This window comes from Felis catus, chromosome A2 (assembly GCF_018350175.1).
Source record: "Felis catus isolate Fca126 chromosome A2, F.catus_Fca126_mat1.0, whole genome shotgun sequence".
In the NCBI taxonomy this organism is placed as follows: Eukaryota; Metazoa; Chordata; class Mammalia; order Carnivora; family Felidae; genus Felis; species Felis catus.
The window spans coordinates 126,912,943-126,935,193 of record NC_058369.1 but is presented as its reverse complement, the minus strand read 5'-3'; the positions used below and the strand labels follow the sequence as shown (position 1 = coordinate 126,935,193).

Below are 22,251 nucleotides of genomic sequence, written 5' to 3'. Positions count from 1 at the left end.
AGAGTATGTGTCCTGGGGCAAGGATGTGGACCCCAGGAAGGGAGAGCCAGCCTGGATAATTAAAAATCCTGGAGAAGATCGCCTGCAGATGACTTCACTGTGGAGGGTAACCTCCAGATGACCAGGGCCTGGAGCATGAAATCTAAAAGACTAGATGGGGTTAGGAGAGTGCACTAGCTGCCTGGGAGGTTAGTCCCCTGTTCCCAGCAGGGCCTCTCAGAGCCCTCGTTATAGGGAGCCAGCTTTGGACATCTGCCCAGCCAGAAGAATCATATCTGATTGTACCTCTTCTCCCTCTGCCCACCACCCTCTGCGGTCAGAAGGTTCAGCCATGAATTATTCATTAATTCATTTGACAATAACAATAAGAAATACATCAATATAAATGGCATATTTTTATGACATAACTTTATTTTCCAAAACAAACAACAAAATAAGTTAGAAGAGTAGTTTTCTTTCCCATTTTTGTGAATCTCTTTGATATCTGCCTATAGACAGCTGGATCCCTATATCTGCTTCCCTCTTCAATCTGTTTTAATATATATGGATGTAGCCTCTTGAAAACTACCCTGTACCCTCATGAGTGAAATAAAAGTGAAAGTGAAAAGGGCAAATCAAGTCTCAGTATTATGATGAAAATAGTGTGCTCATGAACTCCTGGTGAGGGTCTCAAAGGTCCCCAGTGATCCCCCCAGACTGTATTTTGAGAACCATTGTCACAGTTTTCCTACTGCTTCTAATGTCCAAATTTTGAGGATTTACAAAAGAAAGATGTGGTTGTGGAGTACTGCAGTGGTTTTCCAAATTCTTTACATCTATAAATGCCAGGAAAGAGGTACTCTAAGATAAAATGTTTTAGGGTAAAATGGGAATCCTTCAGCACAGTGTGGACTAGCCTCTCAACCCAAGATTTCCAGAGCATATTAGAATGTGTGAGATTCCCCAAGAGAGTGTCCACTGAGAACGCACCCTCTGCCCATGGGTCTAACTATTTGAGAGTCTTTTAGTAATGTCACCACAAGGAAGAGAGCCCCCAAACTTTTGGCTAATTCAGCAGATGGAGCCTTGGGTTTCTAGTCAGCGTCAGAGTCAACATTTAACAGGGACCAATCAGGAAAATAAAAGCATTCCAACCGAAGGGATTTAATGCAGGAGACTGGCTACACTGGAGTTGCATTTCATACACACAACTGATTACATAGGTATTAGAACTCAAAGGCAGTTTCTGAAGAGATTAATCATTGCTGACACCAAGGCTAGGGAACAAAAAGGAAGATGGGATTTTACCAGAAGCTAGAGGAAGGCGTGTGACTGATGCTTGAATCTCAAGGTTCCTCGGGTAAGGAACTGTGGCATACACCCAGCTGTGTGTCCTCAGGGTTCGACAGTGGGAATAGGTACCATCAACCAAACCCTTCAGGACCCCACGTTTTTGGTGCCCTGGCTTTCTCTCCTGTGCCAAGGAATACATCATATCATCTGGAAAGAGAGGGAAGTGCTGTAGAAACCCAATTACTCATTGTTTCATAATTCTGCCCTTTATGAGGCTTCAACATTTCTTGGCCTTTGCTTCCCTAAAAGCAGAAAACACTGCTGCAAATACATCACCCCATCCCAACTGTGCCTATGGAAAGGAATCCACAGTGGTGGGTATCTTTCCTGCCACAGCCTCTTCTTCTCCGCCCTTCTTGCCATCCTCTAGTTAAGCAGTGTGGCACCCGAGAGGCCTGTTTACAGCTAATTAGATTAGGAGTGTGTTCATCTGGAAAGATATTTGTAGTTCAATAAAGAGAGTGTGAAGAATCACCCTACTGGTTCCGCAGAAACAAAGGTTCTGAGCCTCATTTGGCTGAGGGCAGAAAGCTGGTTTTTCCCCTCCTCCCTCCTTAAACAACCCTAGCTTCTCTCCGAGGTCTCCTAGTAGTCAGATCCGGAATAAGCTTCCCGTGCCACAGGAAAGATCTCAACTTAGGAAGATTGCAAAGAAAAACGAGTGGATTTGAAAACACTTTCGTGCTTTTTTTTTTTTTCCTTCAAAGGAAAAACATTCACTGCTTGAGATGTTTTGTTGAGAACGGAAGGGAGGCAGAGAGATCATCAAGGCCAGCATTAGATGCTGCCCTCCTGCCTCTTCCCCATCTGTTCGAAAATTATTTCCAAAATATTAAATGCTGCATTTCACTGAACCAGAATTGCATGACGGGTTGGGGCTGGGAGAAAGAGGAGGGAGAAGAGATTCTGAAATACAATTTCCCAAATGTTTATGTTGCTAGCGAAGGCTGTTGCCTGTACTATTATAAAATCTTAGCACGACCCCCGGCAGGCTGTTGTCTGTAGGGTAAGTAGGCGCAGATTGAATTTCGTGCTGTGTCAAGGACAAAATGAATCCTTAATCTGGCTGCAGAAAATGCATATTCACCCAAGAGCAAAGCGGCTCCAATCTTTCAAGCCCACATGTGCTTCATTGGACTCTTTGAGATGAGTGTGTAGATCAAGTTTGGTTGACCTTTATTAGCCCACAGACCGCACAGGCAAGTATCAAAGCTCTCACCCTGACTCTCCCTAACCTGCCCTGCTTCCTGCTCTCTGGATTTTACAGTGAGCCCAAAGCTTCCATTAAGCTTAAAGGCTGATTTTCATGGTGCACATAAAATATGGAAATTCTACCTCGGCTAGATTCATGTCGACTCCAGAAATACTTAAGAATTAGAGTACTTTATTATTATTTTTTTTTCAAGATGAGGAAAGACTGTAGTTCAGTAAAATTGGACAAAATTATATTTTCTGCTCCTCAGACATCTTGCCGGCTAGTAGATTAAAGATGCTAAGCAGTGAGAAGAGAAGCCTCAATTCTAGTTACACTTCATTTATTCTGCCTGAAAAAGAGAGTTGTATTCACCATGGTGAATCCTTTTCTCCAGCAGCTATCAGGCCACAAGAGACAGAATGTTCTATTCCCATTCTCTGTTCACGGGCACAGGCCAGACGGGCTCTTGCCTTGAGGCCGGATCAATGTAATGCCCTTTTCTTCCCACTCAAGGTGAGCGTTTGGGGCTCTTACCTGCCAGCAAAGTAGGATGCTGTTGCAGGCTCATTCTTCTGAAAACATGTGTGATCTTAGCCCTCACTGCCTTCTGCAAGAATTAAAAAGACAAACACCCGGTGTTATGAAAAACTATAAGAGGAAATTATTTTAAGCACCGTACTTCTGAAAGGCATTTATAATTACTCAGCCCATATGCCTGCTCTCCCAGCACATTAGATGGAGATTTGCTCAGAGAGAGGCAGCATGAGTCGGTAAACACCTGTGTGATCCAGCGCGCTATGAAGACTAGATGTAATTTCTTGCCCCCTAGTTAATTATATTTACCACTTTGCTTTGCTCTCCCTCAAGTTCCTCAACCATAAACTGGGTCTCATGAAACTGACTCATCATAGGAAAAACATTTAGTCTTGAATCAGTTGGGATGTGGAAAGAGGAAAACCCTGGCATTTAGAAATAATTTTGGATGACTGGAATTGATTGCTACACTCCAGTCATTCATTAGTTCATTCAGCTAATTCCCTCCATGCCATTCCTTGAGGTAAAAAGAATGGAGATCACCCAGCCTAGCCCTTGCCAAATGCCTGGCTTCTGAGTGATTTCCTAGGGATTTTCTATTCAAGGCAATGGCTCACAGATTGGTCAGATTGGCTAAGCCATAATTCCTAGAAGAAAACCAAGGGGAGCATTCTGAAAGAGAAGGTCCAAAGATTCCAGGGAGAGAAATTGAGGACAGCAACACTGAGCCAATAATTTAAAGACTGATTGATAAAGACCCCGAGCAAAAATAGATCAATAAGGAGCAAAAAGTTCATGTTTGCATGTTGGCAACATATTTGAGAGCCAGAAAGAATAGCAGGTGGGTCAGCCCTTCTTAAAAGACTAGTAATTAATCAAGCAGGGTATAGGTTCAGCTGCTGTAACAAAGAATCACCAAATTAAGTGACTTAAGATGAAAATGTGGTCTCCTTTCATATAATAATCCAGAGGGAAGCAGTCCAGGGCTGGCAGGATAGTTCGGCCATCCTCAACATGCAGCTTCCACCTCTGGGTTCATGGTGGCTGCTCCTGCTTTGTTCACCTCCCTCCTGTAGGAAGGAAAAAGGACCAAGTGAGGACACACACATCCTCTGGAAGTATCTGACACAGAGGTGGCACATGTTACTCTCTCACACACCTCATTGTCCAGAACTCAGTCACATGCTCACACTAGGCTGTAACCGAAGCTGGGAAGTACAGCCATGTGCCCAGCTAACACTGTGGGAGTTCTATTATTAAAGGCACAGAAAATAGATAAGGGTGAACAACTCAGGCCATAGACGTGAAAAGCCGGCTCTAACCTCAAGGAGCTTAAAGTCTAGTTGGAAAGATAGATAAACTCACAATTATAATAATTACATTAAGCAAATATTACCATATGTTTACCAAGTGCCAGGCATTGTACTTAGTATTATCTCATTTAATACTGAAATGAGGGACCCCTGGGCAGCGTAGTCAGATAAGTGTCTGACTTTTGATTTCAGATAAGGTTATGATTCCAGGGTTGTGGGAACAAGCCCTACATCAGCGTGGAGGCTGCTTAAGATTCTCTCTCTCTGTCTCTCTCTCTCTCTCTCTTGCCCCCCACCACCCCACTCCCATGCTGGCACTCTGTCTCTCTCTCTCTAAAAAAAAAAAAAAAGCACTGAAATGACCCCATTATTATGTGTGTTTTATAGATGAAGAAATGAAGACTTAGGATAACTAACTTACCCAAGATAATGCAGTTAAACATGGAGCCCAGACACAAACTGAATACATTGGAGCCTAGAGCAGAAGTCAGCAAACTATGACCCTTGAACCTAATGTGGCCCCTCCCTTTTTTTTGTAAATAAAGTTTCAGTGAAACACAGCATGCACATTCATTTACATATTGTCAGTGGCTGCTTTTCCACTACAATGGCAGAACTGAGTAGTCACAACAGAGACCAAAGCCCCTTTATATTAAAAAGTTGGCCTACTCCACCCTAGTGCTGGCATGTTAGGTGTAATTAGCTAAGCATGCACAGGGTGTGATGAGAGTGAGAAGAGCACCTCACAAAAGAAGGAGGGCCAAAGAAGTCAGGATTTAGCTAATGCTTGACCAATGAGTAGCAATTGATAAGTAAAGACCGCAGAGTAGGAAGAAGAGCTTGTGACGGGCCTGAAGGTCTGAGTGGCCCACAGGTAGTTGAGTGGGATGTGAGAAGAAGTTGGGGCAGTGGGTGGTGCCACGTGGAGGATGACTTTGAATAGCTACTGTAGCCCAAAGAGCAGTGTTTCCCAAACCAGGCCAGTCACTGCAGCCATTTAGGGCACTTGTTAAAAATAAATTCTAAGACCCCACCACAAATCTACCCAAACAGGATCCATATCTTAACAAAGCTCCCCAACAAGATTCTAGAATAGACTGCTGAAGATGGTGGGGGGAGTGTGAGAAGGCAGGGACCCTGGCCAGAGGCTGTGGCAGTAACCCAGGACCATCACATGTGCAAGTTGGAAGGATAGAATCAGCGAGGTTTTGTGATAGCTTCTTGGTATAAGGTGGAAGAGGGGAGAGGAAGAAAATGAGATCATTTTTGATGAGCTAGATACTGGGGAGTGACAGCCCAGTTCTGGCCTGGTCATTAGGTGCCCCCGTGATGGCTTCCCCTGTAGCTTGGCTGTGGACTTTGGGCTTCTAGAGTCTAATGTTTGATGTTACCTCTCAAAAAATGAAAACTACCCCACCTCAGACAAATAGCAGCTTGAATGCTTCAAAAACATGACCAAACCTTTACAAATGAAGGTATCTGAAGAGTGAAATTTTATGATATGCGTGCCTTGTTGCCTGTTCCTGGCCCTTAGAATAGTTATTTTTTCTGTTTGTGAAAAAATGTGTTCCACTGGCTCCATGAAAGAAAAGGTTGTGATTTTTTCTGCATAGCAGCAGGACACTTTAAACTCTTGTTTTCTCAGTTTTATGAATTTGGGTACAGTTCTTCAATCACTCTAGAAATAATGATGGAAGGACTTGAATTTTGTGGAAGAAATCCAACTGCACAATGCATTTTCATTTGGTATGGGGCGATTAGATAAATGCATCCCTCAACTCATTCATCGAATAAATAAATGATGGGGTTAGACCTTAAATAATAAATAAAAGAAAAGGGGAATGAAAGAGACTAAGAGGAGCTGACAAGGTGAAAAAATAGATAAATAAAAAGAGCTATATTCTGGCAAAATGATGAAAGATTGTTGCCTGCCATTCTGTCCTCTTTATATCTACTGGTCACATTTTGCTAGAAATCTTTATTTGACTTTCTTCACTGCCCCATAAGGCTTTGGACTGGCATAGGGTCAAAGATGAAATGCTATACGTTTTTTACCTGAAAACTACTTATTTAGCTCTTTCTAAAGTTTAAATGTGCCTTCAATAGGTATCATCCCAGGAGCTGAGCAGTTGTTACTGGTCATAACAATAGATAGAGCAATAGAGAACTGGCATATATGCTCCTTGGGTTTGTTACAGGCAGAGTTTGTTGGTCTTCCTTGTATGTAATAGGATGGATTCAGCTGTGGAATTTTGTATATGGTATTGCCAGTGCTTAAACTCTTTCCCCTGCCCCTTTTTGTCTGGCTCCCTCTCAGTAACCTCACAGGATTCACATGGGATAACATTTCCTACAAGATTCCTTTTCAACCCCCCACATATGAGACAGTTGTCCTTTCTATCACTCTGGACTTCCCTATCACTACCACTAAGAGCTAACTTTCATTGAACACTTATAATTCTAAATGGATTGTCTTTTCAGACCACCCGATGAGATAGGTGCTGTTATTAGACCATCATATAGACAAAGAAACTGAGATACAGAAGAGTTAAAGAAAGTCTTCAAAGTACCCAGCTAGGAAATGTTTATTTTCTAGACTGTGAGCTCCACAAAGGAGGAACTTACTACTGCTTGGTACAGTGGTAAACAGAATGCCTAGCACAGGATGGCATTTGATGTGTTTCTCTCTCTCTCTCTCTCCCTGTCTCTCTCCTCTCTTCTCTTCTCTTCTCTTCTCTTCTCTTCTCTTCTCTTCTCTTCTCTTCTCTTCTCTTCTCTTCTCTCTCTCTCTCTCTCTCTCTCTCTCTCTCTCTCTCTCTCTATGTTTAATGAATTATAGGACCACCAGGACCTCAATAGGAGACTCATTTCACTGCATACAGGATTCTAAGGTTTATGAATCAAACTCAGAGTTTAATTACATTCTTGAAATTGTCTATATCAAAGTATTAGCTTATGTGAATGATGCTGCCTGACTGAGTAAAGTCTGAGATTGAGAGGCAGAAACCAGAGGAAATATACTTCCCCTGCTCTCCCAGACCTTCATCTGCCAGCTGCACTGGAAGATAAACCTCCAGATTGGTAGTGGTTCTCTGAGTCTGCCTTTCCCCAGCAGATGTGAGGACAGAACAGACCCTGGGAATATGTGACTGGGGTGTGTATGTATGTGTCTGTGTAGGCTCACATATCATTTCAGTATGTATCCCAAAAATATTCATTCTGTACTCTTCATAAGGTATGCTTGGCTTCCACATAAGAGAATCAGAGAGGAAAAGATGGCAGCCACTCCTGGATTATCTGTACATTTCTGAACCTTTTACCCAAAGTAGTATCTGAGAGACCATCCTCTCAGTAGACACCAAGGAAGCCTCATTTTCAACAACTAGCCAATCCAGCTTAGCCAAGTTTGTGATTCCATGAGATTTGGCAGCTTAGGGGGAAAGCAAGGACCAGATACAAGGGGTTACTGAAAGCTGAGGTTCTTCTGGCCTGCTCCAAGCCTCTCCCTTCCTAATCCCACCAGAACCTGTGTTCAAATCCGAGCCCCACTACGTACCAGCTCTGTGACCTTGGCAAGTCACCCAAACTCCCTCTGAGTTCTGTTTGCCACAGTTTTCCTGAGTCCCACATGGCCCAGTTTCTGCACAGAAAATACAGAGTCCTCTGTGGCCCGGGACCACAGAGGTGACAAGAGGTGCCACCATAAAATGGGCTTTTCCTAGTATCTCCAAGTAGGTTGAGGTGTGCTCATTTAATTTACCACTGTTCATCTGAGGCTTGGATGCTTGTTCCTTTTCTAAAAGGTAGTATCCAGCATCTGAGACACGGTAGTTGCTCAAACAGTGTTTGCGGAAGGGACCGAGGAAGGAAGGAAGAAGACTAGCCCCTGCCTCACAGAGTTGTTTGATGAAGTTACACAGTGTGTACAAGTTTCCCGTCTCAGTGTCTGGCACGTAGGGGGAATTCATTATTAGTCCTTTCTCTCCTCTGGCCTAAAACGCAGTTACCTGGGAAATGTAGCACATTCAAGCATCATGAAGGAATATACATTCATTTATAGGATTTATTCACATATCAAAGCCTAAAGGAAAGGGACCAGAGCAAGAAAGTTTGTGCGAGGGACAAGGAGGACCCTTGAAGTTTCATGACTTGGTATTTCTATAAGGAAATGCCCTAAGGTAGTGGCGGGAGATAGGAGGGGGGGAGGGTGGATGATGAGACTGAGTCCCAGGCAGTGGCCTGAGAAGGCAGGAGGTCATAGAGCAGGCCTGTGAGATTGAAAGGTGTAGAAATACAACAGATGAACATAGGGGAAGAGAAGGAAAAATAAGAAAAACCAAGAGGGAAGCAAACTGTAAGAGACTCTTAAATACAGAGAACAAACTGGGAGTTGCTGGAGGGGAGGTGGGGGGGATGGGCTAAGTGGGAGATGGGCATTTAGGAGGGCACTTGTTGAATGAGCACTGGCTGTCATCTGTGAGAGATGCATTACTGGGGTCTACTCCTGAAGCCAAGATGACACTGTATGTTAATTAACTTGAATTTAAATAAGTAAATTTAAAATTTTTTCAAAGGAGGGGGAAAAAGGCATAAAGCAGGAGGACAGCCTCTTCTAGGCTACCTGCAGGATAGATGAAATAGTGGCAGACCAAGAGGGCTGGGAGGCTCGTGGTCCCAAAGCTAAACAGCGATCTCTGATTCCTAGGCCTTGAGATTCTTGCTCCATTATCAAAAGACCAACCTAAGAGCCATTTTCCTCTTTGAGTAAAACAACAAAACCTGTCTGCTTTGAGAGTTTAGTTCCTGATAAATAAATTTTAAAAAACTTATTTAACTGATGATATTTTTCATATCTTTTTCCAACAGAAGTTAGCTGCAGATTCCTCCAAGTGACTTTGTATTATTTGAAAATAAACAACTTAGATCTAACCCAGTTAACAGTACTATAGAAGGGAATACAGTGTACAATTTGTCCATGGCACTGTCGGATAGAGAGGGCTCAAATGGAAACAGTGAAATAAAGGCTCCAAGAATATTCCCTTTATCATTGGAAGATTGGCAGACCCAAATGAACTTCTGGTTGATGCCATTATTCTCTGTCACTTCATATGGTTTTAAGAAACCCAAATAGAAGTTGCTTATTGAAGTTAGGGCTTAAAATATTCCCAAATCCAAAGTTTTATATTTACTGAAGATGCATTAAAAATGAGAACCAGTGGGCTTTCTCAATTCGTGGAAATACACACACACACACACACACACACACACACACACACACACAAGTAATGTTAAAATATTACACAAAAATGGTACATACATGTCAATTATGACATAAAACATTGTGTATCATTGATAAAATCAGAAGAAAATCTGAAGCAATGAGGCAGTTGACTTATCACTCATTGAGTTTCTGATGCTCTTTACAAATTTGGGAAATTTTTCTTGGTAAACATTAAGTCTTTCTACATATGTACATTTAAGGTACATTTAAGACAAGTTTTCTGAGAACATAAATGCTCAAGAGGAATAAGCAGGAGTTGATGAGGGAGATCCTAATTTGCATCTTTCCTGCCTTAAATGCCTGAAATATCTTGGGTATAATGTTGCGTGAATAAGGCTTTTAGTGTTTAATGTGATATGACTTAAACATTCTCTTTTTGCTAGGGTCTATAAAACCTTTGCTATTAATGGCCATTACTTCTCATTTTTATCTACCAAATTTACTAAGGAAGAAAAAGTATGTTGGGGCTTCTATTTGTCTGCTCAAATGTTTTCTATTATCTGCAATAAAATTCATTCCTCTTAAACCTGGGACAATCCACTTGGAAGGGACAGTATATAATCCACCCAAACATGATTCTTTACACAATGTGGGGCTTCTAATTGTCAAGCTGCTCCCCTCACTGTCCTTTGACCCTCCCAACATTCCTGTTAAAGAGAGTAATATTCTACAGCCATCGGAGATACCAAAACTGACACAAAGGTAAAGCCCCTGGTTTTGCACAGCCAAGAATAGTAAAACTTCACCAGAACACCATAAATGAAGTCTGAAACATTTAACCAGGAAAGCACAAATGCGTGCTATTTCAAGGTTAATTGAGTGACCAGGACAAACCTATGCAGCTGACCTTCCTGGGCTTTCCAGGACTTCGGCTGTGAGATACAAAGCCACCCTGGTCCCCGCTGTGATTCAGCATCAGCTGCCATCTGCTCCAGCTTAAATCCTGGTGGGGATGATTCCAGGACTGGTTGGGGCTTTTTTCAAGAGCAGCAAGAAGTCCAGGATCCTCCCAGATATTTGAGATGAAGGGATTGATCCAGAGAGACTGAATTGAGGGACCCCACTACCCAAGACAAGGCTGCCGGCCATTTTCTCCTCTGTCCTAACTCTCTCTCAACATCTGCTCTCCCCCCCACCCCCACTGGGAAGATAAACACTTTATCACCCACCCCTGACTGAGAATGGGGCTGGATAGACTATGGAACCCATTTCCAATGTGTCATATCCAAACCGTGGAGTTTCACTGTCTTTGTAGAGCCAGACACAGAAGTAGAGCTTCTGCGTTTTTAGAGTAAAGCCTTTCCCTACTTGGCTGGCACGCTTCAGAACTGCCATCCCCTCCGTTACTGCTCCAGGCTGCAGAGAGCATCAGGCACACCTCCCTGCCAGCAGGGTTCCTGTCTAACTCCCTATGAAAGAGAGAGCAGGCCCATCCCAAATCAGAAGCCTAGTTCCGTGCCCAGTTCCCCAAATCTGGGGTTGTCATGATGCAGAGGACTGAGAAAAAGGAGAGAGAGAGAGAGTGTGTGGTATCGGGGAGTGTTGTATTGTTCCTTTAACTCTCAATATGCTCTATAGGCTACTGACTCACTTAACACAGCTCACGTATTCTGTCTACATATCACAAGCCACCTGCTTATTCACTATCTCTGCCTAACAAGTCTTATGAGTTTCATCCATTCTGTTTACTTTTCTTGTCTTCTCTGGAAGAATTGAATATTCTCAAATCCTACAGCAAACACACATTGTAAACAGAAAGACCTAGGGAAAAAATAAGATTAAAAAAAAAAAAAAAACAGAGAAGACACTTGATTTATAGTGGCAGGAGGAACAGAAACCAAAACAGAGAGTATCTGACTCACAATAATGGTGGAGTTTTGAGCAGAAAGTGGCGGGTGCCTCCTGCTAAGGGGTGACAAAGTGCCAGTCACTGGAACTGCATGGTGCTTCAAGATTCATCAGGAGCCTCTTTTCCATCGCCTGTTTCTGCTCCTTAGATAGAGATAAACCATAATTGACACATTATTATTATTTTGTTAATACATAATTATTATAATTATTAATGACAATACATTATTTTGTTGCTAACCAGCATAGTTGATCCCAAAAAGCCATCCTTTCCGGTCACCTCTCTTCCACTTCCTGCCCCCACTGTGCTGAAAATCACCGTTGGGATAAGACTAAGGATGGGGTCCTTGGGATTGACATGTGGAAGGAGAAAGCTCACAGAGCCAAGGAAAACAGGGCAAGGCACCACAGGACAACTGCTATGTGTGAACTTATTTGTTTGTTACATGACTTATTTTGAGAAGTAAATGAACACAGTAGAAGGTCGTATCTTGGACCTCTGAATAAGAATGATAAGAACTGCAAGCAAATTGTCCAGTTCAGACCATGCCATAGTTTCCTTGGACCACTGCAACAAAGTATCACACACTGAATGGCTTTAATGTTCACACAGTTCTGGAGGCTGAAAATCTGAGATCAAGATGTCAGCAGGATGTTTCCTTCTGACAGATCTGAGAAAGAATCTGTTCCATGCCTCTCTTCTAGCTTCCAGTGATCACTGGCGATCCTTGGTGCTCCTTGACTTGTTTGTTGACTCCAGTTTCTGCCTCCATCATTACATGGTCTTGCCCCTGTGTCTCTGTGTCTCTTCTTCTTCTTCTTGTGAAGAGACCAGTCATAGTGCATTAGGGACACATCCTATTTCAGTATGACCTCATCTTAACTAATTGCATCTGCAATGGCCCCCTATTACAAATAAGGTCACATTCTGAAATGTCGAGGGTTAGGCCTTTCACATGCCTTTTTGGAGGACACAATTCAACCCATTACAGTCCACAGTTGAGAAATAAATTTTATTTTATTTTGAGTACTCATTCTCTATATGATGGTAGGAACCATCACACCCTGACACTAGGAAAACTACTTGAGTTTTGAGGTTTTCCAAGTTTAAAGAATGATGGTAGATTCATAACCATTGGCAACCCTATTCTGAACACATATACAATGTTAATCTATAGATAGCTTTAGGTATAGATATAGATATAGATATAGATATAGATATAGATATAGATGATATAGATATAGATAGATATAGGCATAGATACAGATATGATATAGATGTCGATAGGTAGCTCACAAGGTGTTAACAGTGGTTACTTCACAATGATTATCTCTTAAGGGGAAGTGATGAGAGACTTTCTATATTGTAAATTATTATATATTTGAGTTCTATAACAAGTATACTTTGTAATCAGAAAAAATAATAATGATACATTTTTCAAGTGGTTAATGAGAGAGAAGTGTGGCTTTTCCTTCCCTCATAGCCTCCACATTTAGGTTCTCTTTAGGAGACAGGATAAGGATCATCATAAGTAACATCATAACTAAGGAAGCAAACAGGGGAAGGGCCATATGCAATTTGAAAACTTGTATTCTGTGCCACAATTGCTTTGATAGGATTTGCCTTTAGACATTATCCTTAGTTTATTTTTCATTTTAAAATAAACATTAAAGGAGGACCCAAGGTTTTCATGTTCATCCAAAGGAGGCATAGGTTTTCAATGGTGAGAAGCCCAAGGGCACATGGAGGAGAAGACACTATGTACCTGAGATAAACTGCTTCCTGCAGCCAGGCATTGAGGCTTCCTGTCAGCCAGGGCAAAAAGGAAGCATTGGATTTCAGAGTGTGTATCCAAACTGAGATTCCCTGGTAAAATACAGGACACCCAGTTAAATTTGAACTTCAGATGCATAACAAACAACTTTTTAAGTGTAAACATGTTCCAAACATTGCACAGGACACACTTATGCCAAAAATTATTCTTTGTTTACCTGAAATTCAATCTTTTGTGTACTCATTTTTTTAAATTGTGATAAAATACTTGCAACATAAAATTTATAATCTTACCCACCTTTAACTGTACAGTTCAGTAGCGTTAAGTATATCATGTTGCTGTGCAACCGATCTCCGACACTTTTTCATCTTGCAAAACTACAACTCTGTACCCATTAAATGGCAGCTCCTCATTCTACATCCACTCCCAGCCCCTGGCAACCACCTTTCTACTTTCTGTGTCTATGAATTTGACAGCTGTAAATACCTTCTATAAGTGGAATTATACAGTATTTATCTTTTTATGAAACTGGTTTATTTCACTTAGCATAATGTCCTTAAGTTTCACCCATCTTTTAGCATGGGTCAGAAATCTCCTTCTTCTTGAAGACTGAATAATATTCCATTGTATACAGACACCACATTTTGGGTTTTTTTTGTGGGGTTTTTTGTTTGTTTTAATTTTTTTCATGTTTATTTATTATTAAGAGACAGAGCGTGAACAGGGGAGGGGCAGAGAGAGAGGGAGACACAGAATCTGAAGCAGGCTCCAGGCTCTGAGTTGTCAGCACAGAGCCCCATGCGGGGCTCAAACTCACAAACCACAGGATCGTGACCTGAGCTAAAGTTGGACGCTTAACCGACTGAGCCACTCAGGCGCCCCGGTTTTTTTTTAAGACTATTTATTTTTGAGACAGAGAGACAGAGCAGGGGAATGGCAGAAAGAGAGAGGGGACAACACAGAATCTGAAGCAGGCTCCAGGCTCTGAGCTTTCAGCACAGAGCCCTACATGGGGCCCAGAATCCATGAACCATGAGATCATGAATTGAATTGAAGTCAGATGCTTAACCAACGGCACCCCATACATTTTGTGTATTGAAACTCAAATTTAACTGGGCATCCTCTATTTTTATTTGCTAAATTTGGCAACCCTATTCTGAAAACATCAGTCTAGATAAGCTTTTTCTAGAAATTAGACCAGAGTAGAGGTTTATCCCAGAGGACATTTATAAAAGGAATAATAAGGGGACATAGCTGGCAATGTTTTTTCTCTATGATTTTGCACAAGCCATAGAAACATGGTTCAAATGAATCCTGGTTTTGTCAACACTCTGTGTCAGGAATTCTTGAACCCGAGACTGTGTAAGAGATACAGGGGGTATGTGAACCCCTTGAAATGATAGGCCGTGTTGAATATATGTGCATCTTTGTGAGGAAAGAAACCAAAATTAGATTCTCAAAGGTGCCTGAGACTCCCAAGGAGGTCAGGAGACACTATCTTATTGACTGAGGACATGGCTTTGAACTCAGGGAAGGCATTCTTGCTGGGGGCTTGGGTATTATTATTGTTTGGGCAGTTGATTTCCTGAATATCTAAAATAAATATGGAGAATATCTCAGCAAATTTAAAAGAATGGAAAGTTTACCCATCTACTGAAGCATCCCTTTCAAATGAGGGATGAGTATAAGCTGCCACACATTTCGCATCTTTCACAGAAGCTGAATGGAAGCCAGTTCATGAGTGATGCTGATCTTTGTGAAGTCCCTGATGATAGAGTGGCATACGCTTTATATACCAAAGCCTTTTAAAGAAATAGATTAAGAAAAAGAGAGTGAGAAAGACAGAGAACACCGCCTAGGCAATGGATAATGTTACTACCTGTAAAAAACAAATGACCATTTTTATAATCACCACTTTATGTTTTCTTTAGAAATCCTTCATCAATTTACCAACAGCTCTTACCAATGAGCTCAACTGGCCCCAAATCTCTGGTGCTACTGGGTTTCTGGACTCCATTAGTGGGTATGTATGTTTGAGTACCTTTAAACATTTCATCATGTCTATGTAAGGAAAGAACAAGAGATGGGCCTTGCTCCCAAGGTGTTGAAACGAGAATTATTAGGAATTGCTTCTAGAACATGAGTAACATGCAAGAAACCTACCACTGACATAGAGTCCACTATGCAGGGGGATGTAATGCAAATTGAATTTTATCAGTGTTCACAAGGAGGGAATATTCTCATTGCAGGGGCTGTAGAGTTGACCTCTAGTGGATAAGACATAAACACATCACTGACTTTTTCTCATTCAAGGGACAAGAAAGTTTACTTGATTATTTACTCTCAGAAATTAATATCCATAAAGGTAATGGCTAAAATTAATAGACAAGTCTCAAGGTCCTGGAATCACCCTGGCTTCAATGCTCTGGATTTGAAGGTAGAGACAATGTATGGCAAATCTGAGTGACACACAAACCCAATTTGCTATGTGTGATTAGGTGTTGACTCAGAGCCTGGGGGCAGCCATTCATAGGTTAGCACCCCATTTTTTTATTTAATGGAGGACATTATATATCATAAATAAATTATTCAATTATTACCTTATTGTCTTCACTCATTCATCTAAAAATACTTACTAAATACTTACTACCTAATCAGGAATATATGCTACAGATGTTTCAAAGGTAAATGGGGTTTGACCTGTCTCTGCAACCAATTAAAATAAAATAGGGCAGATTAGACAAATGTACAAATAATGATAATACAAGAAAGATGTGCCACAAGACAACTCTCAACACAGAGCTACAGATTCATTGAAGAAATAATTCATAGAATTAGTCAATAGCCTCTTCCTTTTGGGGTGTCAGGCCAGGGGCCCAAACCCTAAAGGATTTACAAGATTGGTGTAATGAAAGAGGTAGAGAAAAAACAGGAAATGATAACCAATCTTCAGGAAAGGGCATTGATAATAATGTAGGAATCATCTGTGAATATAGGGAAAGCAAAGAGGATGCATTTTCAAGTTTAGGTGTAGGTTTTCAAGTTTAATCACATGAAAAATGAGGTTAGTGTAATAATGTTCATAGTATCAGTGATAGGGAGAGCAAGAAGTAACCTTCATGAGACATTCACTGTATGCAAATCACTACCCTGAGTGTTATGTAGAGATTTTTCTCATTTCATCTCTTTGTGAGGGAGCTGCCATTAATTTCTGCATTTCACAGTTGAGGAATCTAAGGGTTACATAGACAGGTTAAGAAACTTGACCAGGGACCCACATTAATGTGAAATGGTGGGATCTGTCATCATGGAACACTATACCAGAGAGTAATTTGGTGAGCAGGGGTCCTCCTGGTCCCCAATGCCCAAACTTTATGATTTTTTTTTTCATTCTACCTGCAGGAATGTTGCTCTCTGTAGTCTTTGTCACTTTGAGAGAATAGCGATGGGATGGAGAAATGACTAAGAATCAAAGAAGCCCTCTCCATGGGGAGACATGGCATGCGTTGTTTCAAAGGTCAATCAGGGGCTCCCTTTCTATGGGCCCCATACTCCCGGTGGTCTGGGGCCCCCTGAGCACCAAGCTTAGCCTCTCTTTCTTCAGCTGCACTTGCTATTGTTTTTGTCACCTGGAACACATCCAGAGATAGCCAAGCTGAAGCAGCTTTCTGGAAAAAGACTCTTACCTATCTCCCCACTGTCAACACTGAAAGTGAGAAAAAAAAATTTAACTGGCCTCCACCAATCCAGTACAAAAACACCTGGAGATTTCTCTATATTAAAGCTTTTATGACAACAACAAAGGAATACATTATGAATGAGAAATGGATATAGTTTATTACACTTTTAATGGAAGTTTAACTTTATGTTGAACCCTATAAAATTCAGCTACCTTTTGACCTAAAGCTTCACAAGGTTGCCATTGAGGAAATACCAGTCTGATGTTTAAAACAATTGCCAGTGGGGCGCCTGGGTGGCTCAGTCGGTTGAGCGACCGACTTCAGCTCAGGTCATGATCTCATGGTTTGTGTGTTCGAGTCCCCGTGTCAGGCTCTGTGCTGACAGCTCAGAGCCTGGAGCCTGCTTCGGATTCTGTGTCTCCCTCTCTCTCTTCCCCTCCCCCACCCATGCTCTGTCTCTCTCTGTCTCAGAAATAAACATTTAAAAAAATAAAACAAAAAATAAAACAATTGCCAAGTAGTTTAAATCTTCCTTGGAGTCATCCAAAGAGTGAAAGAAGAATCCACTCAGCAGGGCCCAGTTGAAGGGAAAACTGGTTTCCTTATCTCTTCCACTTATAGCTCACACTCACCAACAGTTGCCCCACATCTCCTACATCTAATTTTCCCAAAAACTCTGCCCCAAAATAGCTCCTGCTCCCAAGCAGGCTGTTCAGTTGTTTTTAGATTTTAGTGAGGGGGTGACAGGGGGAGCCAATGTCCTTCTGTGTCTCTTCTGTCCTCAGACTAGGGGTTTGCTCCCTTCTCAGTGTGAAATCCCACTAGCCCTCCAGTCCCATGGCTGCATCCACCACCATCCTATCAGAGCCCAGCAGCAGACAGATGTCCATAGGAGAAAGGCAGTGGGGAGAAAGGGAGAGGAGAGTTGCCAGTCTTTAGCCACTCATGGTTTATAATCCTTATAAGGGCTGTGCAGAGACATTCTAACACCATCTCACAAAGGAGGTGACTGGCTAGGTGTGCGTTAGGTGAAAGTCATCCCTATCCTAAGCTAGTTGGTGCTGACTTAGCACCTTCTCGTATCAGGCTCTGTGTTGCCATTTACAAAACTTCCATCTGGTTCTGCAACTTACTCATCACTGACTCCAGGTACTGTCCTTATTATCTGTTGTGTTTCTAAGGATGTGCGCAGCACAGCTGGCATGCTGTAGGGTCACATATCCTGCAAGGGCTTTTCTCTCTATGTGTTTGTGGGGCCCCAGGCTATCTAGTCATTTCTCTCCAAGAGCTCTTTCTGCCACCTGTTTGTGTGTACTATGCCTGTGTTCTTTGCCACCCAGATGGAATGGGGGAAATATATTCAGTTCCTTTTGACAGAAAAGGAAATTCTCTGAAATCTGAGTTGTAGCAGATTCCGCCAGTAAACAGACACATAGCAGCATGATAGTCATGTGTGTCACCATTCAAGACATCCCTCCCAGCAGTAGGTCCTGTTAAACCATTTCTATAATCTCATGCAAATTATATACTGCAGATAATCTAGGCTGGGCCAATCCCCTTCTTAAAAGAACAAAGATTTATAAAGCATGTAAAAAATATTAGATTAGAAGATTAGATTAGAGATTAGAAGATCCTCTGCTGCTGGAATCAGGAGAATGAAAAGAATATTGACCCAGAAAGCAACATGTATGAACGACATGGGCAGCTTCCATGGGCATTTTGAGCAAATGTCCTTCTGAGTCCAAATGCTTATCAAAATGGGATAGAATTTATGGATTTCTCTCTTCAACTGGATCTGTAGATAGTGTTTCTTATTATCTGTGATCAGCATCATGCTTTGGGTATTAACAATGTTCTTTAGAAAATGTACCTTTGAAAGCAAAGGATGCATGGTGCCTGGGTAGCTCAGTCAGTTGGGCATTAGACTCTTGCTTTCGGCTCAGATAATGATCTCACAGTTTCGTGAGTTCTAGCCCCACATCTGGCTCTGCATCGGCTCTCTATCATCTCTCTCTGCCCCTCCCCTGTTTGTGCTCTCTGTCTCTCTCAAAATAAATAAATAAACTTAAAAAAGAAAGAAAGGAAAGAAAGAAAGAAAGAAAGAAAGAAAGAAAGAAAGAAAGAAAGAAAGAAAGAAAGAGAAAGAAAGAAAGAAAGAAAGAAAGAAAGAAAGAAAGAAAGAAAGAAAGAAAGAAAGAAAGAAAGAAAGAAAAAAGATGTTGCTTGGGAGAGAAAATGGTTACTTTCTTTTTCTTTTTCCAACATACCCTCCTCCCTCAAAATTTAATATTTTTTATGAGGTAAATGTAACTAATTGAAATTACATGCATACATTAAAAGACAAATACAACCCCTTACTTTCACAAATCTTTACATCCTTCAGTTGATTCGACGCTAACAAAAATCTGTTCTCTTGACTCTTAGGCTCGAGAAAATTCAAAAAGCAATATCGTTTAAAACCATGTGTTTTATTTTATTTTCCCAATGTGATTCTGAAAGTAATTGAGTGGTTCAAAGACAAAAAAAAAAAAAAAAAAACAAAAACAAAACAAAAAAAAAACAAAAAAAAAAACAAAAAAAACCCATCCTATGAGGTTGGTAGCATGGGAGCTGGGAGCCCAATAGCCAACATTAGAGAAGGGAACTATAATTGTAAGTGAGAATAAATGGGTATTTTTTTAAATTAAAAATAGTACTTCATGTTCAGATCATGTTCAAAAGCAATTAATGTAAGAGAAAAATCCTATTTAAGTTAAAGAACACAAGGCCCAGTAACACATATGGAAGTATGGGAAACAATACCAAAATTCAGGAAGGAAGGACTTCTAGTTAAAGCAATTATCTAAAACTCCAGAGCCCTGTGAGTTGGTGTGGTAGAGTAGGAGGAAGACCACCTTTACAGGTACAAGGGTTCTGGTTCTGTATGCCCTTCAGTGGAATATACAGCAGTCCTGGACCTCATTTATATGTTGAAGTTGAGTTGCACCTAGCAATCTCTGAAGTTCTCCCCAGTATTAAAGTTTAGTGGCTTTAGGGCAACGTGTTAGTGAGTCCACATCCTACCCTCCTGATGCTGCTTGGTTTAGAAACATAGGAGGAAACTGTTGAGAAAATATGCTCCTGCTTCTCCCCACCAAATATGCTTTTCTCCACCCCTTAACTGACCGTGCCTTCAGATAAGACTTGGCTAATTTTATGGGTCAGAGCCTGAAATTTTCTAGGAACCATGTTTCTCTAGGGCCAGGGTTGTTGTGCCATAAAGTTTGAGCATCTGCATCATAAGCCCTGCACTGTGTGGTGCTGGCTACTTGACCACCTACTGGTTTAAGTAGCACTCCATAATTGATTGTCCTTTATGGGTACTATTTCCTCTAAGCAAACCTCAGAAAGAGAACCTGGTAACTCCAAACCCTTAACAAACATAAGCACCTGAACCTAACCACATCTAACGTGAGCATTTATGGTGCCCAAAACCCCTTCTGAAAGTGGGTCCAGGAGATGGTCCAGTCAGTGCAGTTCTACAGGCCAGGGGTAAATGGTAGAGAAGTCCTTCAAAGCTGGAGAGCAGAGGGAGGAAAAACAGGGCAGCAATCAGAGCTTTAAAAATAAAAGGTGAAGTTAGCCATTAAAAGTCATGAAAGCCAAGGGAACCAAAAGCAATTACCGAAGTTACCATATCAAGCTGGAAAGAGAAGAGTAAGATCAGTAGGTCAACATAAGTGGGTGCCAACTACATGGAATTTTGAAGAACAAATGTCGCTCCCTCTGCCACTGGCTTAGATTTGCTATTTGGGGCCAGAAACATAGTACACGCTTAGAAAGAAATAGACAAAGCTACTGTGAAAAGAGACACAGTAATGCTATTCAAGGACATTTAAACACACATCTTTGATGAGCGGTGTCCTAGAATCTGAGTGTTAAAGGTTATCTATTCTCTCCAACCCAATAGACGTTATATGAGAGAACAATTTTGAAAAGCAGTGTATAATTCCAAACCAAGTCACTTGGGGTGTTAAAAACAGAAAATTGGAGAGAAGGGATTTGCAGCTAAGATTTGCTAACCTAATTTCATGTTTTAAAAAAAGACATGTAAGTACTAAACACTAATGGACTTAATAACCTTATTAAATCCATTATTCAAAAATTACATGTGATGTAAGTGCAAATGATTAGTCATCTTATAATTATACTTTGCAAAACAAATAATTAGCCAGAGAGGTGGTCATTTGAAGTTAGGTGAGGCTGATTGGAGTGAAATACAGTCTACATCAGAGATTCTCCAAGTGTGGTCTGTGGACTGCTGGGAGGTAGGTCTCTCAGGCCTTTTCGAGGGATCCACAAGGTAAAAATTACTTTCACAACAGTACCAAAACAGTATTTGCCTTTTGCACTGTGTAGCCATTGGTACTGATGGCACAAAAACATGGTGGGTGAAATTGTTGACATTTGAGCATGAATAAAGGCAGTGGCGCCAAACTATGTTTATAGTCACTGTGATCTTCACCTCTACACAACCCTCGTTTTAAAAAATAGCCCGGGGGTGGAGGGCAGCTTCCCCTGAAAAGTTCACCTACTGAGCAGAAGAATTATTAATTTTTTTAAAGTATGTCCATGATTTTTTAATAATTTCATCAGATGAAATGGGAGGTATGCATAAAGCACTTGTACTGCATAAGAAAAAATATGATTTTCTTAAGAAAAAGCACTTTTGTGAGGGAGTTGAGAGCTGAATTAGTCAGTTTTTCATGGAACACTGGTTTTATTTAAAAGATCTAGAAAATAAATTATAGTTATTCAGATTGGATATGTGGCAGATAGTGTATCTGAAATGAAGGAGCTTCAAGGAAAACAACCGACAGTATTGACCGTTAATCATAAAATTTCAGCTTTCAAAGAAAATTCTGAGTTTTTGAAAACTTGTATTTTCTGTTATGAACTTGACAGCTTCCTAATACCCAAAACTTTCCTGATATGTAGTGCTAGCAACAAGTATGATTTTTCAATATTGTATCATAAAATGTATCAACATTTATAATATCCACATAACTCAGTGAGCCAATATTTTCTAAATGACCAGTATATGATGTATAAAACCATGCATGGGTAAAAGATCCATTCAAAGTACAAGATAGACCAATGCATTTTAATGTGATGTGGTGCAAAAGTTCATTGATATAATTTCAGATTCCACATGACAACTAATCAATCTTTAAAGTAATACCACATCTCAAGTTTTGGTATAGAATCAAAGAAGACTGTCCATACTTATCTAAAAAAGTAGAGGTGCCTGGGA

At 41.0% G+C, this 22,251-nt stretch overlaps 1 protein-coding gene and 1 long non-coding RNA gene across 6 annotated transcripts in view; one reads left to right on the top strand and one right to left on the bottom strand.

The window, feature by feature from the left end:
* The window catches only part of AOAH (acyloxyacyl hydrolase), a 168,342-nt gene that overhangs the window by 83,510 nt on the left and 62,581 nt on the right, over window positions 1-22,251 (top strand). For all 4 annotated transcript variants that reach the window (XM_045052618.1, XM_003982953.6, XM_023250501.2 and 1 more), the window contains exon 13: window positions 15,210-15,301. In XM_045052618.1, the coding sequence (XP_044908553.1) occupies window positions 15,210-15,301 (92 nt within the window). The remainder of the gene's footprint in view (window positions 1-15,209; window positions 15,302-22,251) is intronic.
* Window positions 444-13,979, bottom strand: LOC109497543. 2 transcript variants are annotated; one of them, XR_002740567.2, is made up of 4 exons: window positions 13,270-13,979; window positions 11,518-11,647; window positions 3,062-4,131; window positions 444-2,876 (listed from the first exon to the last, which is right to left on the bottom strand). It is a non-coding gene; the product is annotated as an uncharacterized LOC109497543 (long non-coding RNA). The 2 variants fall into 2 exon arrangements; XR_002153816.3 differs by having other exon boundaries at window positions 444-4,131.